Here is a 12,897-nt window from a genome sequence, read left to right as displayed (position 1 = left end):
AGCATGTTTAATCATTTGCCAGTTAGTCATATTCCTAAGAAAAGCAAACGTTGCGTGATGGTGAGTGACAGGTCCTGAAGAACTGGCACTAATTATATCTCAGCACTGAAAAAAATAACACGCCAGGCTGGTGAATCTTGCTGGGAGGGAGCCGGCTCTCCTCCAAGCGTTCATGCAAGTGGCTGGGATGCCCCCAAATCACCAAGCAGCCGCTCTCCTGGCCTGCAGATCCCTTCTCCATCTCTCTGCTGTAGGTTAGGGATGATTAACGCTGTCTTGCTTTGCATTTCATCCCATCCATTTCCACCCTGATTTTCCTCCAACCCTGGTGGGAAGCGTTTAGGGAGGTCTCCCTTTGACTTGTACGTCTTTGATGGCTTCAAACCACCGCTTGCCCCCCCAGCAGCCAACGCTCCCCGGGTTGGCACCGTCAGCTGCTGCTTTCCCTGGCACCGCTCGAGCGGCATCGCCTCTTCCTTGGGTGCCGGGAGAAGCTGGGCATTTTCTTTTTCTCCTGTTGCCCTCACTGCAGTGTTACTCAGGGTTCTCAAAAGCTCTCGGCAGCCGCCGCGGCACTGCCGGTGAGTGAGGAGCAGTAGATGGAGGGATGAGCCGGATGGTCTGGCTGAAGGATGTCCAGCCGGCTCTGGTTGTGTATTAACTCTCTCTTATTTATCCTGCTGAGTGGGTTACCTTGCCCAGACACAGCCCTGCTCCCCCATCAGGGTTTTGTCCCTTGTTGGGGCATCTGGAGCAGCCAAACCACCCTGTTTTGGGGACATTTCTCCTAAGATGTTTCCTCCTGTGCCCCATGGCTGGCAGGGGCCAGGGACCAGCACCCATCCCGCTGCAGGACGTGGGGAAGGCGAGGACTTGGCACCGGGACTGCGGCACACTCCGTGTGCTGCTGTGGGTGCCAGGGTCACGCTCACCTTGAAAGGTTTTGAGGATGAAAATACTATAATTCAGGGGGAAAAATAGACCCCTGGTTTTGCCTGGTCGTGTAAGTACAGGGGCAAGGAGGAAGGTGCTCACGGCTGCCAGCCCGGCACGGAGATGGACCCGAGGTGCCGGGTGGGCGTCCAGCCCGCGAGGGACGGCTCCAAATCCGAAACAACCCCAAAGGGCTGAGCCAGGCTGCCGTGGTGGGGCTCCTGCCTTGCCTTGGGCTCGCGGGGCAGCCTTGGCCCCACTTTTCGTGGGTGCCCCACAAACGAACCCTTGTTGCCGTCTGCTTCCCCTCCCCTTCCACACTCGCTCAAGGTTTTAGCCGAGGCACGCGTTAAGGCCGCAGCATCCATCTAGCACCCGGTCTGTGCGCCAAGTAGCAGCTCTGACCCTGGTGAGAGCATTCACCTCTAATTCCAGTTAAACAGAGACAAGTCAATCCAAACAGCCTGTGCCTAGGGGGAAAATCCCCTTTATTTCTCTAAATTTGTAGAGAGCCAGGGCTGGAGGTCCAGTTCCCAACCCCAGCGCAGCGCCTGTGAGCGCAGGAGGGTGCGGGGATGCTCCCAAGGGCTGGGATTGGAGCTCAGTTTATTTTTCCCAATGTATCAGCGGTGTTTTTCCTGGGTGGGGTTTTGTTTTCTTAAAAAGCCAAGCAGCTAAAAATAGCCTTCTGCTCGCTCGCCCGCGGTATCCCGGCGTGAAGCCGGCGCAGGCTGTGTGCGGAGCCGACCTTCAGAGCTGCAGTTCCAGCTGCGGGAGCGCGGTTGCCTCCTGCTTCCACCTCCTGTGCTCGGCTATTTAAAGAAGCTATTTTCCCTCTTGTGTGTCTCAAGAAACACCTGATGGGAAAAGCAGAGGGATTTTTTTCCTCACTGAAATAGCCGCCCGGCCCCAGGTTATCCCAAGCTTGGGGATTTTGGATCAGATTTAATTACACACCAGGCTACAATGATCATTTAGCTGCATGCCCATATAGCATTTCCCCCTCCCTTATGGATGGGGGGGTGTGGTGGGCATGGCTGTTCCCGCTGGGGTCATGGGCCTTGGGGTGCAGGGACCCAGCGAGACAGGATTTGAGGGTCAGGGACTCGCTGAGGCAGGATCTGGGGGTTTGGACTCAAGAAGTTGGGATTTGGGGGGGGGCAGAGACTCAATGAGGCAGGATTTGGAATGCAGGGACCCAACAGAGCAGGATTTAGGGGAACTCAGGCACCCAACAAGGCAGATCTGGGGACAGACACCCCATGAAGCAGATGGAGAACTGCTGATCCCTTCCCAAAGGACAGAGTTTTGGGCTCTCTGGGGCGGTTTCGGCCGCAGCAGCCCTCCCGGCCCTGGGGACAGCGGGGTCTGCAGAGGAGGAGCACAGGCGCAGGAGCGGCACCGCAACACGCTGAGTTAAGGGAATTCACCCGCATCCTCCTCCCCGAAGCACCTGGAAACATTGCAGGGGGGTTGTGTGTAGCACTAAGGCACGTATAAAACATAAAAATGACCTTGACGCTGGTTTCTGCAGTTGAGACAGCAGGTAGCTGCTCTGGGACGTGGCCACCCTGCAACGCCTGGTGTGAGTTTCATGAGGACAAACCCCACCGGTGCTGGGTGCTGCGGGGTGCCCGGTGCTGCTGCCTGCGGCTCTGCAGCTTGCCCCCAGCCTTCGCTCTCTGCTGTCATCTCTGCAGCAATTTTCACCCGTGTAAACTGTGCCTGGAAAGAAATAAATCGTGGGCTCTGGGCTGCTGCACAGCCGTGACACCAGCTGAGCCTCTTCCTGCCTCCTTAATACCTCCTGGTTGTCTCTGCTGGGGCAGAGGCAGCAAGCGTGGGAGGAAAAGGGTGTCTCCTGAGCAAAGGAGATGTCCCAGGTTTGCCCCTCGTACCCCCCCATCACTTGCTGCAGGTGGGACGGGTGTCCCCCCACGTGGAGCAGTCATGCCCGGGCTGGGCATCGTGGGCAGGGACAGCCGGACCCAGCTCCCCGCTGAGCCCCCGAGGAAGCGGAGCAGCATCCATCCCTGCTCCCAGGCGCTGGCAGCCCCATCGCACCAGCAGCATCCTGGGGTCCCCGAGCCGCGCGTGAGTTGTGCTGCAGATCAGCACATGCTGCCGTCCCCACCAGCCTGTTTGCAAACAGAGGGGCTGAGAGCCACTGCTTGCGAAGCAGCACAGTGGGACCCAGTGAGGCTGGGGGCCCCAGCAAGCCCCCGCAGCATTTTGGGGTCTCTGCCCAAAGCCAGAGCCAGCACCGCCGTGGATTGACACGCTGAGGATGGCAGCGAAATGTGGGTGCCTGCGCTGGTGCCTGGGTTGCACTCAGGGGTGAGATGGGTCGGGCAGGCAGGGCTGGAGGGCTCCAAGTGCAGAGCCACATCGCTATGCCCATGGGGCCATCACTTTACCAAATGCATTTTTTTCCCCATTGCATCTCCTCCGGCAACAGCCGCTCCCCCTGATGTGCCCAGAGCTGCTCTGGGACCAGCTGCGTTAGACGTTTTCTTGCGTGGAGGAAAGCCGTGGGACACACAAGGCTTGTGCCAGGCAGCCGATGGAGCGGAGGGGGCGATGGCCCGGTAATTCCCCCTCCAAGGGCATGGTGTTGCCAGCATGAATAATTCCCCAAACGCTTGGGAAGCTTGCAGGGTCGGGCTTGATGGGGCCACAGCTGCTTGGAGAGCACAGAGATGGTGGGAGACAGCCTTCCCCAGTGCTGCCAATGCAACTGTGGCATCAGAGCACCCAAAAAACGTGTTTTTCTGCAGTGCCTCAAGCACTGCCTACCAAAGGGGCAACAGACCAGCCGGTACCCAGGAGGTTTGGGTCTCCCCCAGTGACATCCTTCTTTTAATTTTCCCACTTTTATTTTTCATGGTGGGATTTGTGAAGGGGAAAGGACGCTCCTTTCTGAAACCCAGCGCTGCTGAGAGCCCATTAAGGAGCTCTTCAAACCCCGTTCATGCGGGAGGGAACAAGTATGAACCTTTTTGGAGACCACAGCTGAAGGTTAGAGGTTTCTCCCTTCTCCCCTCCCCACCATCAAGAGACACCAAATTCTCCTGATCTGGAGGAAAAAGTGCGAGCCAGCAAGCTGCATCCCCGGCAGGAGCAGTGGAGCTAAATATAGCCCATTTACACAAAACGAGAGCGTTGTGGTGAAACGGCATCGATGAACATTATGGTCGTAATTAGCGGTTCCCTAATGAAGAGCTGGGAAAGCAGGGGGTGTCCCGGGGGAAAGCAGTGCCTCTGCCGAGCATCGTGTAGATGGTGGGGGGTTATCGACGGTGGTGGGGGTCTGCAGGGATGGAACTGGCAGAATTCCCCCCCTGGGTCCCCTGTAGAAGTGGCTGGGAGCCTCCTCCGGGACCGAATTGGTGAATAAATCCCCCAGTCTGGCACAGAAGAGAAGAAGGTGAAGGGGTGCCCCATGGGGATGAAACCCAGTGGGGAGAAAGGCTGGCAAACACCGAGCCGGGAGGAGATGGGTCCCGGCGACCTCGGTGGCTGGGCTTGGTGACCCAGTGGCCTCATTTCCAAAGGTGACAAACAGGCACAACTTCCCCAGCACTGCCAGCGTCTCACCTTTGCAAATCAAGGCACTGGCTGCATTACAAAGGGATCAGCCCCGGCATTCCCAGGAGCCACATTTTTTCCTAGGACATAGAGAAACAGCTTAAGGAGGGATGGGTATTTAACAAGCTGGTGGTGGGGAGCTCGTCGGTGTCTCCTTCCATCACCCCAAAGCCACTGCACCCCCTGCAGCTCCCAGTTTCCCCATGGTACCCAAGCTTGACGTTGAGCATCGCACTCATCCGTATCCCTCCCTGGTCCCCGCCACCTCCCAGCCCTGTGATGTCCCCAAACTCCAGTTCGTCCCAGGCTTAGGGACCTGCCTGGGCATCCCTGCAGCTCCACAGCTGGGGCCAGAACATCAAACTGTGTCAAAAAGTTAGAGTGAAGGGGATTTTGGCCTGGAATTGTTTGGGGTTGTGTTTTCTCCGTCACAAGCGGTGATTAGGGTAATGAAGGGATCCTCTCCCCTCTGCTGCCATCCCTATAGCAACCAGCAGCCTCTTCCCGTTAAACAAGTGACTCATCACACACGATTACACTGATATCAGGGAACATGATTGTGACTTCTAGCTCTGACAAGAGCGCTGACCTTTGGGGAGAAAAAACATTAAAAATAAAAAAGAGAGAAATAGCTTAAAACTGGATGGGAAGGTGCAGTCCCGTGTCTCATCCTCCCCATCTGTCCCACCGCCCTCGCCCTGCTTGGGGACTCCCAGGTGGTAAATAAAGGCAGATCAGACGCAAACAGTCTCTGCTCTGCCAAGTGTAAATCCCCCATGGGCTCTCCGCCGGGGGTGGGAGGCCGGATCCGCAGTGGGCAGCTGGCCGGTGCCGATGCCAGCACTCCCTGCGGCGTGTGGGACCTCAGTCCTGGCTGAGCACGGGGTGACACACGTCCCTGGGGCCAGGGATGACCTGTGCCACGCACCCTGCTTCTGTCCGTGCCATGCATCATGTTTCTGCCCAGGTCGTGCATCGTTCTTCTGCACACGCCAGGGAAACTGCTGCTCTGCTCCCAGAAACTCCAACCAAGATCTCACCAGTCCCTTCAAATTTGGTGGGTTTAAAGTATTTGGCACTCTGCTGAGTGCCTTTCTGTCATAAATTCCACTGTGGGAGTCTCGGGGGATGATGTTTCTCAGCCAAGCGACCTCCAGCATCGCTGAGGAGAGAGGCATGGCACAGCTCTGGGGTAAAGTCTGCAGGGCAGAGGGAAATCCTTTGAGAACGGAGGACTTTCCTGGTTTAAACCCCAGTCTGGAGGATGGAGAAGGCAGATTCCCAGTATATTTAGCAGCTCTCCGCTCCGGCTGGGTGTTTGCGCTCCTGGAAATGTCTCTTTTAGCCTGGGGAAATTCCGCCCTACGGAGACGCAGCTCTGGGCAGTGGTGCCAAAGGAGGAAACATAATACCCAGAGGGGAAAAATACCTCCGTAGACCCAAAATCCAGATGTGTATGGCTCAGGTTGAAGGTTGGGATGAGACCCAGGTTGCCGGCAAGCCTGGTGCTGGCAGTGATGCTGCCTGCAAACACTGCCCCGTGCCCGGGGAAAGTCAGGGAGCCTTCACTGCTCCTACTAAATTATTCACAGGCAGAAATAGCATCACCTGCATAATTGATGAGGTGAGGACTTCACGCCTGTGCCCTGAGCTGGGGGAGCAACCGAGCCCGTCAGGTGCAGGGGGCTGAAACCTGCCTTTTCTGTGTTGTTTCTGTTACTGAGAATTTTAGGGGCAGCTGGGCATTTTTATTTCTGTTTGGGCCCCATCCTGCTGGGCTGGGCAGGGAGGGCAGCGGGAGGGCAGGGACAGGCAGCATCTCACGCAAGCCCATGGGAGCTGCTCCTGTCAGCTCCTGGCACTTGGCTTTACCCGGTTATAACTCTCCCTAACTCAAGCTGATAATTTTCTGAGCCAAACACTTGCTTTATATGAATTATTTCATTTACCAGCAAGCAACTGTGACCTTTTTCTGATGAAGTCCTAGCCCACCCCATATTTCAGACCAGGTCTCTGGATCCAGGTAATGTGGTCCCTAGCCTAATTCCAGGGAACGTGCCTGTGCTCGGGAGATGCTCGGAGGGGAGCCCGGCGCCGTGACTCCACATAGGATCCTGTTTGAATGTCAAAAGCCAGAGTTAAAATCAATAAATAGAGAAGACCGGCTGTGCTTGGGCGAGGGGGTGTCGAAGCTGCCTTTTACTCGACTTCAAAGCTGAGAACTTGTTCCCCGGGTTTTATGAAACCCGACGTCCTTCCTGCCCAGCGGGAAAGGAACTAGGGAGGCTGGAGGTCCTTTGAGTGTTGCCGCGGGGGGCTTTTCCCCGCTGGGTGGGCTGCCTAACACCCCCCCCGCTCCATGCTGGCACATCGGGAGGGATCAGCATTGGGGTTTAGCGCTTGCAATGCAGCAACAAATCCTTCCCCGCTGGCACGCGGTGGCTGCCGATTTCTTTCAGCGCTGATGTATCGCCGGCTCCAGGGCAGCCGATGGCTTTTCCGCATGGACCTGAGACCTTCCCGGTCCTCAGACCTACGTCTCCGCCGGGGCTCAAGTGTTACGGTGGTCCCAGTGCAGATGCAGCAACCAAGCTCGTCTGGAGCGGCTCGCTCCAAGCCTGGTTTTGGAAAGCTCACGTTGGTGGCAGCAGGCGGCCGGGAGACCAGCAGGCAGGGAAGGCTGCCCTGCGCTCAGCTGCAAAAAGACTCCAGATTTTATTTTTTTTCAGAGAATCTTTCTTATTTTGCCCCTTCCAAAGCCACAGAAAACCTTCCCTACCTCTGTGCCACATCAGGTCAATTAGGTTATTGTTAATTATTAATTATCACAATCATTCGCCTTAATATTTTGCCTCGCATCCTGCACGCTCCCAGTGCTCCCTATAGCTTGATGAATGGCAGCAGAGGGGAAGCACAGTCACTCCTGATGAGGTAACCAGCCAGAGCACCAGATACAGCCTGGGAGAAGGAAGAAAACATGGTGCAAAAGTCCTTTATTTCAGAAAAAAACACCTTGCCCCAGAAACCCTGCTCGCCAGAGCCGAGCTGCCATATGGTGACACGGTGCGTGCCAGCAAAGGTGCTTCAAAATGAGTTCCTCTGGCTCAGGCAAGCGGTGGAGCTTAAGGACTTGGAGTGAAATCATTCGAGTGGGAATGGTACCACTGAAGGAAGGAGGAAAAATCCTCCCCCTGGTTTGGCCTGACTGTTTGGTGGGAATCAGGAGAAGTCAGAGCGAGACTTTGAATTGTGCTGGGCTGCTCCTTCCCTCCTGGCACTGCTTGGCATCGTCCCCGCTCATCCACCCTGGGGGTCCCGTCCCCCGTGCATGTGCCATTTGGGTCCTGTCCCCGTGCATGCACCAGTGGGGTCCTGTCCCCGCACTGGTGCCAGCGGGATGCGGGGCTGCAGGCTGTCCTCGGGCAGGGGTAGCTCTCTGAGAGGTAAACAGTAGGGTTGGAACTGTTACAGGCAGGATGGCAGAAGCCACTTCTGCAAGCCAGGCCCTTGAACAGGCCCCTTCCAGCTACCCATGAGAGAGATTTTTCAGCCAAATCAACTGGTTTTCAACAAAGCCAGGTGATTTTAGAAGCCGGACTCCTGCCTGCCTCTACCTCCTCCGCTGTCTGGCTTTGACAGTGGCACCTCAAGCCCCAAACCCATCACTGAGCCCCGGTCCTTCCTCCTGCCGGGCTGGGAGGCTGGAGCCCGGCAGCCGAAGCAGCGCCGGGAGAAGTCTCCAGCAGCGGCAGCGGCAAGAAAATGGCCTCATTTCCACCCCGTATTCACAAAGATTATGCAAAGCCTTTGAATGTAGGACTTCACGCGCTCTCCAGCAGCGCGCAGCCCCCGACGGCCCCGTTTTGGGGAGGCTGGCGGGCGCAGCGAGCTTGTTTGCCACCCTGATTAGTCAGCACTGCTAATTATAGCCACGCTTTTCCTTCTTATAGCTCTTCAAGCGCCGTTGGAGTAATAGGGAACAACAGAGGCGCTGAAATAAGGCTGCGTCCGCTCGCTGCGGATAAGATGCCGGTATAAATACGGGGATGAATTTCCAGCGGTGCGGCTTTGCACGCCTGTCTTAGGGGGTCTCAAGGCAATGAGCTCATGGGTTTGCTGGCTCGGCCGTGGGATGCTTTGGCAGAAGCGGGAGCTAGGGTGGGAAAAGCTCATGTGATACAGAGAGGTAGTGACATTTCCCCAAAGAAAAGAAATAAAGCCGATTTTAATGCTTTTAGAGAAAAAAATGATGGAGAATTGCATCACATCTATTTTATCAAACATGTCCCAGGTGTGGTTTTATTACAGCCCATGATGGATAGCGGAGGATGCCCAGACAGGCTCCCCGCACGGCCACGGAGCCGGGGCAGCACCAGCAAAGCCCCCCAGTATTACCAGCCATCGGCAATGGCGTGGGGCTCACCATGTAGCCCAGGGGAACCGAACCCGGCTGCCCACTGGCTCGGTCACCTGTGGTTTTCAGGGCTTTTTTGGTTGCTGTTTGCAAAACCAACAGACAGTGGTGAAAATGCTGCAGGTCTGTCCGCTTTTGCAGATTATTGGCATCGTAGTTGTTCCTTTTGGTGAGCTCTGTACCACCCGTTATGTCTGTTAAACAGCAGCCCTTGTGCAGACTTTGATTACTGGTGGGGTCTGCTTTGGACGACCAGCTCATTAGTGATTGCCACCCGTAACCCACCCAGGCGTTGATTAGCTCCGCAAAGACCTGCCTATAGAAACAGCTGCAGTGAAGCAAATCAGGGACAGGGATAGAAATTCAGTGGCTCCCAAGCCCATCTCCTGCGTGCCAGGCAGCCACTTGTTTTTTAAGCAAAAAAGCCCAGTTTCAAAGGCAGGATACATGCTGGGGGAGGACCGTGTGCGGTATTTAGCACTGAGCTTCCTCCCAAGGGCCAAAAGCCAAGGAGGAAGATGAGAAATGAAGATGGGAAATGGCAAGGGAAAGCCTTCTCCTTGCTGAGCGGCATTCCCAGGTGAGGCTGGTGGCCTCTCGCTGTGTAATTACAGCTTTTGCTGGTGACTTTGACTAGCTTTGATTTTTACTCCTCACTACTGAGACTGTAATTTGACTATAGATAAAGCATACTTAATATAATGTCAAAATGTTCTTGCAGATACCCAGGGAGCTCAGAACATTATATGCAACTATGAAAGGCAGATGCTCAAATACTACAAACATGATGTGCAGTAGCGCATCCTCCCAGATGCAACGCCACTTGCATTTGGGGCAGCTCTGGAGGCGGCGTGCCTTGGTTTAAAAATGGCCAGATAATGTCCTTTTTGTCACCAGTGCCTTAAGGAAACTATGGCACTGCTGGGGTGCCCCAGCGGCCCTGGTTGCCCCAGCACAGATAATTTCCCCTTTCAGACAGACAGACAGACAGACGTGCCAGCCCCTGTACAGCTGCCAAATCACCACTGAGAGTCTATAGGGGCATCCTGAAACGACCCCCAGCTAGCAGGGAAATAATCCGGCACCCGGTTGCGTGGACGGCACGTCGGATGGTTTATGTCCTCCTCGGTATGGGACCAAAGGGAGAGGAGCCAGAGATGTGTTGGCGCAGCCCTGAGACCTCTTCAGCCCATGTTGTCACCCGGAGGGGAGACCCTCCCTGGGGACACGGCGTCCACCGGCCAGCCCCGGGCTCTCGCAGGAGGGCAAGCAGCCCCGATTGCTGGGCGAGAAGCCTGTTGCGATGAGCGCACAGAAAGAGGGGACTTCTCAAGAGGAGGGGGATAATACCTGCTGGGGACCGGTACTCGCTGTGGGACGTAGGAGAAACATCCTGGGATTGTGCCAGACTTGGGGTGGGATGTTGAGGGGAGGAACTGAAGGTGGGGAAGGGAGGCAGCAGGGTGTTTTGGGATTACCAGAGCCGCTGTGGGGAGTGGGGATCAACCGAGAGACCCGGGTGTTTGAGAGTGTCCGAGCGAGCGAGACTGCAGGAGGGGTTGGGTGCTGGAGGGAGCGGGTGGTCCCAAGCCGCGGGGTTTGGGGTCAGCTGGGACCTGTCGGAGTGTGCGTGTCTGTGCAAGGGGCAGCTACAGATGAGAGGATCCGTGGGCCACGCTGGGGCAACTGGGCGTCTGAGGGCACTTAGTGGAGGGATGCACAGGCTGGACCTGGGGGCTCGGAGCTGCAGCAGCGTCCTTTCCGCCACGTAGGGGATTCGGCAGCCCCCGGCAGATCCGTTTGGTGACAGCAGGACCGTCCCTGCTCAGACCTGCGGCTGCTCGTGGCCCGTCAGCCTGGCCAGGCTGAGGCCACCCGCACTCATCTCAGGGGCCCCGGGTGGGCTGTGTCCCCGTGGAGCACCTCGCACGGGCCGTCACATCCCCTTCTGCCACGACGGCTCGATCCAAGCTCGTCTTCTGCGCCCACCTCCTGGCCGAGGCAGCCGCCGAGGGGAGTCAATCAAAGCTCCTCACCCGCCTCCCCTTTCCCCGGCGGTGTGTAATTACTGGGAGCGGGAGCGAATTCATTCAGCTCTTCGCTCAGATTTCCTCCGCCCCTTTCCATGCTGCTCATGTCACTCGGCGCACAACGGCGCTCAGTCACGCGGCCGGCAGCCCCAGGTAGATGACGATTCCAGTCCCCTGGGATGGGGCTCGGCCTGATTAAGAACCCAGATGCTCCTAACTGGGGCGATTGGGTTCAGCCAAAACCCACCAATATTCACCTAAGTATCTTTGCCCATCAGGAGCTGGAAATCCTTCCCGGCATCGAGCTCGCTGCACTGCCTAGCTACAGCCTGGAAGAGAGAAGGGAATGAAAGAGTAAAGCTGGAGCGTTATGAAACCAGTAGGAAAGGGGGGAGAAGGTGTAGCTGAAATATTGCGGATCCGGGAGCTGAGCATCCCTGCTTTGAAGATCCTGCTCCTGAGCTGAATCACGGAGCCATTTGTGGCTGGAAAAATAATCGTGTCTTTGGGATTTGTTCCTTTCCAGGCTGATCCTTTCCCAAATAAGTCAGGAAGGAAGCCTTGGGGGTGGGTGGGTGGGTGCCGCGGCGCGGTGCGGGGGACAGACCCCCGCACCCACCGTCCTCGGGCAGGTCTCCCCACGCAGGAGGGTGGGTGCCGGGCTGGGCAGCCCACGCGAAGCCCCCAGGTGTTGATCCTCCTCATCCCAGCTTTTACTCTGGCCGGAGGGGAGCCCGTGCGGGGCAAAGGCTCTGGGGTGTGATGTCTCCCGTGCGGGGGGATGCATCTGCCCCAGCCTGGTTGCACAGGTCCCCCTGAGCACCCCCAGCCGCCGGTTCCTGGGGGTGCCGAGGGACCGGTGCTGCTGTCCCTGAGCGTTGTCCTTGAAGAGCGGGGCAGCCGAGCCACGCCACGCAGGATCACCCCCCCTCCCTTCAGATCCACCGCGTCCCTCGGCACAAGCGGTAAAAATAAACCTTGCCCAGCCGCCTTTGCGAGCTGCCGGGGCCTGGCCGGCACCCAAGCTGCATCCGCAAAACGACGCAGGTACGGAGGGCCCCGACCTTGGGGAGGTGCATCGGGGTGGCGGGAGAGCTCATGAATGAACGGCGGGGCGGGTGCGTTGCATGGGTGCGTGCATGGGTGCGTGCATGGGTGCGCGCACCCCCTCGTGCCTGCGGGTGTGGACGTGGATGTGGAGCAGGGAGCCAGCCTTGTTGTTATTCTGATCACAGCGGCTCTGATTCACAGACTTGGATCATGAATATAAGTGAAGACTTTGACGTCAGAGTTGAGATTTATCAGCAGATCCAATGGGGCAGGAATATTAAGTGCAAGTCGATGCCAGCTATCTGCCAACGTTATTAGCAATGCTCACCGAGGAATGAGGCTTAACACCAAGGACTGGAAGGACTGGGAAGGAAAAAAATAAAAACGGGGGGAAGCAAGCTGATCCTCAAGCATTAAAGCCAGGTAAAACAACAACCCCCGGCGGTGGCGGCTGCCCCCCGGGCTGGGCTGCATGCGGGAAGGGGCGATGCTGGGGGCCAGCGGCAGGCAGCGGGCTGCAGGCAGACCCCCCCTGACCTTCACACCTCGGCTGCCCGGCCCGGGGTGTGTGTGTGTGGGGGGGCACGGATTTACTCTGCAAAGGGGGAGCGTGCGGAGCAGGGCAGGATCTTGCAGCTGTTTGCGGAGCATCCTGCACCAGTCTTTTCCAAAGGAAGGGAAGGGAGGGAGAAAGGAGAAAGTTAACGCAGGCTGTCCCTTGCCGCTGCCTTCTCGTTTCATCAGCGGCTCCGCATACATGCAAGGGCTGGCCTATTAATAGTATTTATTTTTACTCGCTGCACGCAAAAAAGAAAGGGGTGCGGGGGGGGTGGGGTGGGGGGGAGGAGGGCGTTTTGCGCTATAAATAGGCTGCAAAAGGTA

The 12,897-nt window shown here is 57.0% G+C and overlaps 1 protein-coding gene across 1 annotated transcript in view; it reads left to right on the top strand.

Annotated features, from left to right (window-relative positions):
* Nucleotides 1–11,746: 11,746 nt before the first annotated feature.
* LOC104832790 (G-protein coupled receptor 12-like) overlaps nucleotides 11,747–12,897 on the top strand; it is a 2,520-nt gene continuing 1,369 nt past the window's right edge. Inside the window, exon 1 of the mRNA XM_010569154.1 lies at nucleotides 11,747–12,012. Within this exon, the coding sequence (XP_010567456.1) occupies nucleotides 11,747–12,012 (266 nt within the window). The remainder of the gene's footprint in view (nucleotides 12,013–12,897) is intronic.

This window comes from Haliaeetus leucocephalus, unplaced genomic scaffold, assembly GCF_000737465.1.
Source record: "Haliaeetus leucocephalus isolate CR32 unplaced genomic scaffold, Haliaeetus_leucocephalus-4.0 Scaffold262, whole genome shotgun sequence".
Lineage (NCBI taxonomy): Eukaryota > Metazoa > Chordata > Aves > Accipitriformes > Accipitridae > Haliaeetus > Haliaeetus leucocephalus.
The sequence above is the reverse complement of the archived record's forward strand: the minus strand, read 5'-3'. Positions and strand labels throughout refer to the sequence as shown.